Source organism: Opisthocomus hoazin, chromosome 3 (genome assembly GCF_030867145.1).
Source record: "Opisthocomus hoazin isolate bOpiHoa1 chromosome 3, bOpiHoa1.hap1, whole genome shotgun sequence".
NCBI lineage: Eukaryota > Metazoa > Chordata > Aves > Opisthocomiformes > Opisthocomidae > Opisthocomus > Opisthocomus hoazin.
The window spans coordinates 34,098,519-34,103,426 of record NC_134416.1 but is presented as its reverse complement, the minus strand read 5'-3'; the positions used below and the strand labels follow the sequence as shown (position 1 = coordinate 34,103,426).

Sequence of the window (4,908 nt, the reverse complement as noted above, 5' to 3'; positions counted from 1 at the left end):
CGTGCAAGGCCTAACGGCCTGCCGCTTCTGCTGCCGAGCCCACGGGAGGTCTCTTGCGTCAATTTTACCTCAAAAGCGTGCCTTTCTCTTCCCTAACTGTGTTACAGTAGGCCAGCCGGTCCCTCTCCCTCCACAGCCGTGAAGGAGCCCGGCCCTCGGCGGCTCGGCTTGTGAAGTGAGGCTGGCAGGGCAGGCAGCCGCCATCCCGCCGAGAGGGCGGAAGCCGGGCGGCGGGGCTGCCATGAAGGGCGAGGAGGGCGCCGACAACACCCTCGGGGTGTAAGAGGGGGGACGCCGCCAGGGACTACACTTCCCAGGCGCCCCTGCGGCGGACGGCGTGCCCGCCTCCATTTCCAGGTTCTGCGAGGGGGCTGCCGGGAGCTGTAGTAGGGTGCAGAAAGAAGATGGCGTCCAAGATCCGGGTGGTGCTGCGGCCGGTGAAGAGTATCGTGGTCCGCTTCTGCCCCTTCGAGTCCAACGTGGAGAGCACGAGGTGAGGGGGCTGCGGGGGCGGCCCCGGCGCCGGCTCCAGCCCTGCGGCGGCCTGGCCGCACTCTGGGCTGCGCGCCCGCTCCCGGCGGGGAGACCTTGGCCGGGCTCCGCTGTCTGTAATCACCCAACGTCCTTCCTGCGCCCGGGGCGTGGGTTCTGTTCCGCTCACGGCAGGTGCGAGGGCCGGACTTTTTGCCTTTAATTTTATTTGGGGGTTGGTAGAGGCTGAGGTTATGCGTGCCCGCAGTGAGGCCTGTGCCCCCCGCCATGCCTGGGCTCTACGGCCGGGCCGGGGGCACAGGCCTGGTTCCTGAGGAGCGGGGAGAGAGGCCGCCCCGGCCGGCTGCTGCCCAGGCCTCGGCAGTGGCAGGTGCGAGACGAAGCCATTAAAGCTGCTGTCACTGCAGGGCCCTGTGACTCGCTGTCACGGTAGCTACCAAAAGTGAGAAGATGTCCTGGGAACAAATCATGAGGGAAATGGCAGCATCTGTTGTTCGTTCTTTGAAGAAGAACCTTCTTTTCCCAGACTTATGCATCCGCTGTGCTTGAACTGCCATGATCTTGGCCTTGGAAGGCTTGCATTCATCAGGGCTGTGTAGCTTGGTCTAGGCAGAACCTTCACGTTTCAGAATGAGGTGATGCTGTGTTTGACGTAAAGGCTCTGTTTATGTTACCAGGATGTGCACAGCATTCATTCTGTGCTGATTTTTGGAGGATTTCTGTGTCTAAGCGTAGACCCTTGCATGTAGGCACGTGCATTTGGCTTTACCAAACTACCCAGGGTGATGCCCCTCTCAGTTGCTGAGCCTGTAGGCGAGGGTTTGTAATCGCTAGTCCAAATGCTGGAAATGGGGGGGGGGGGGGGAGCAAAAACTGCTGCTCTATGTTGGCAATTAACTGTTGGACAAATCTAAGTAATTATGCTTCTTGAGTGGTGTAAGGTCTGCACCAAACAATTGTAAAATGTGATTTTGCAATAGCTTTACAGACACATCTACTTTTGAAATTAACTTAGTAACACAACTTAACTTACAATGTCTTCAAACCGACAGAATGTCAAGTAGCTGTCATGCATTTTAGAAATGTACAGGAGATTGATGATGTTAAATAAAAAATTCTGTCTGAAACCCAGACAATAAAACATTGGCAAGCAACTGGTGTATAAAGAAAAATGAAAATGACTGTGCTGATTTTTTTATTACTGTGACTAATTCAGCTGAGAGAAATGCAGAAAGGGCGTACACTGAATTTTTGCAAAATCCTGTGGTATGCTTTCTACATGTCAGCATTTAAGGACTATCCATTTGGATTTTTAGGAGTGATTGTCTCGTAAGAAGCACCTGTCTAAAATTATTAAATACAGATTCTGTTTTGTTTATACTTTTGTTGCCCAGCAATATTGAGATATTCAAATTAGTTTATAGAAATATACTTAGTATAGTTTCCGTCTACAGCATTCTTAATATATTTTCAAATGTATTTTCAGAAAATTTCTTGGATATATAAACCATAAAAGAATCCAGGCCACTAATAGAAACTGTGAAGTGACTGCTGATGTGAGACATGATGGATCTGAACCACTTGTAGATGTTATGTTTGGTAAGGAGCTCAATTTTAATCTTGACCAAAAAAAAGACTTTCTGGGTTTGTGTTGTGACAATGTTATTGTCTTCTCCATGATTTTTTTTTTTTACTGTGGTTACTTTTTTTTGGTGCTGATCCATAGCTAGATGCCGTGCAGCTGGGAGGAAAAAAGGAAGAGGGAGTCACTAACAAACAGCCTATGTCTAGAGACATGTGATAAATGTGTATATATTTCTTTGTACTACAGTTAGATCTGATGGATCTTAGATCAAATAACTGACTTAACTTACAATCAACTGGTACAATTCCAGGGAAGGAAGTGCAGCTCTGTTTGATGTAAAAATTTCTTCACTTTTGGTATTTTTTTTAATGTTATCTGTGGTGGAGGCATCTGGGTCTTGAGAACAGAAAAGTTGAATACCTGTAGTTGCTTATACAACCGAGTAACTTACTATGCAGTTTGAAGGAACTGCTCGTATGGATAAGATCATACATGTGCAGCTGGACTTGCAGAACGAGGTCAACTGACATACAACAAATTTCTTGGTTTCCTTTGAGGGTAAAATGAGCAGGCGGGAAACTGGTGGTGGAAGTTTCACCAGTTCTGTAAGCGGCCCAGATTCTAGGCTGTGAACAGATGGCTCTAATCTGCCTTTGTCCTTTTCTCTGGCTGCATCTTCTTTCCTGCTGTGCTGTAATGGACCAATATGTCATGTAGCCCATTAAACTTTTCATTGTTATTATTGATTCTTTTTAAGCTTCCATATATTTAGTGAATCGGTAGAAATGTCAACAATGTTGAATGTACTTCATTTTGCTTAGGAAAGTCTAGTGTTGACACTGCTTGTTTCTCCCTCCCCCATGCCTCTGTCTTTCCCATCCGTCTCTCTAACTGTGATATACTAAGACTTAAGCAGTAAAGCTTAATGTTTTTCACAGCGTAAACCCAAAACAATTTATTTCTCTAATGCCAAAAGCTACAGCTATGAACTCTTCGTTTTCTAAGAGCTGATTATTTTCCAAGTGAGGAGTTTGCAGCCCTTGCAGTTGGCAGGCATGGGACTGGAACGTGGATGCCATGCATGGCATTGCATTATGAGGGTTTGAGTATGGCTTTTGTATTTGCAAGTCTTGCAAAAATGAATTATTAACTTAGGTACAATACTCAACTTCTACTGCCTCCTCTCTGTTTTAAAATAATTTCTTTCAGAATTTTAGAAATCTTGGTGCTCTGTATTTTTTTACGTTATAGCCACCAGATTGTGTAAACCAATTTGTTGTTTTGGCTAAAGAAGTAAGTTAAACGGACCGTGGACAACATGCTGGTAAAGTACTGAGCCATGTGTGGAAATTATGCCTTCCAGTGCCTTCTGTGCCTTCTGTTGGATGACTTTGAGGGCATAGTATGAGCCATTTTCATCAAAGATGTGTTCTTACTATAAGTGTATCTAGACAAACGTTTCAGATTTTTCAATAATGAAATACAGGAATGAAAATTACATGTGTGTTGTGTGCAGTTTAATATAGTTCTTTGGTGATGCGTAATCAGATCCTTTGGGAAGTGGAGTACTGTCTAATCAGACAAGATGAACAAGGTATTTGGATTTATATATACAAACCAGAACCGCACACCAAAGTGATTGTGACTTAGACTTTGTGACTTCTTAATTTTTTTTCCCTTTGCAGCTGATGGAGAGCGATTGATAATGAAGGGAGCCAACTTGACGACAATAGAAATGTTAACAGCATTGGGGTCCAGATGTAATGCCAAAGAGATTAAGGAAGAACAGAAAAGCAAGAAGAAGAGTCCCTGAAGAACAGGAAACAAATTATGTTTGCATTTACATGTGTTAAAAACAGCAGGCTGCGCAGAAGGCTTTTCTCCTATGCAACAAAATCTGAAGAGGGCAAAGGCCAAAACACTGACTGATTTAACATGCGGCAGAACAAACCATTTAAATGTTCGCCTTCTTTGTCTGAAGGAAAACATACAGGATCAAGAAATCTTCGAACACTAGTGCAGTGGGTCAGAGTGGCTCGAGATACACGAATGCATCTTTCTAAGCAGCCGCCTCTCAGTCGTCTGTATGTTGGACTAGTATCACATGTATTTGCGTATAAATGTGAATAATGCACACTAGCTATTAAATTAATATTACAGTGAAGACGGATTGCTTTGGACATTATTTCCTACAAAATTTCTGTACAGTGTAATGCGAAATATTATTGGAGTGGTTATTATTTTTGAAAGTTGTTAAGCACATAATTTTCAAGAAAACTTTGAAAGTCTTCATCATTGACTTAGCTGAGAGACAGAAAGCTGCAAATAGAGTGGATTTTGTAATACTGTGTTTATAATACATCTGTTGCTAAGTCCCTGCCATTATCTTCCTCTCTTTTTCAAGAAACTGAAATTTGCTAAGTGTAAATTTAGCTCAGCAATTAAAGTAACAAGGTAGTGGGACTGTGAACACACAGTAGAGCTACTCATCCTGCATAAGAGTAGCTAAGTTTAGCTCAAAGGGAAAGGTAAGATAGGGTTTTTTTGATAATTGGAGAAAAGGGCTATCTTTGAAGTTCAGTTTTGTAATATTTTTGTCACTCACTTTTGGGAGATTGCATTAAATATTTTACCAAGATCAAAGGGAGATATTTATATTTGGTGTTTACAGCCCTATGTCCAACCCTGTTATTTACTGAAGCAAGTGCTTAGGTGTCTCATCTGTATTGCAAAGCTCTGTGGGTTTGGGAGGGTTGATCTCTCCTCAGGCTGTGCAGAGAATTGCAGGTGCAGTACTATTGAGAAGCATTAGTTCTGCCTGTTGTTATTCA

General features: G+C 43.9%; 1 protein-coding gene across 1 annotated transcript; it reads left to right on the top strand.

The window, feature by feature from the left end:
• The first annotated feature begins 378 nt into the window (after positions 1 to 378).
• Positions 379 to 4,241, top strand: MRPL53 (mitochondrial ribosomal protein L53). The gene is made up of 3 exons (XM_075415942.1): positions 379 to 493; positions 1,979 to 2,091; positions 3,763 to 4,241. The coding sequence occupies exons 1-3, from the start codon at positions 405 to 407 to the stop codon at positions 3,888 to 3,890; spliced, it is 330 nt and encodes a 109-aa protein (XP_075272057.1). The 5' UTR covers positions 379 to 404; the 3' UTR covers positions 3,891 to 4,241.
• Positions 4,242 to 4,908: the final 667 nt, after the last annotated feature.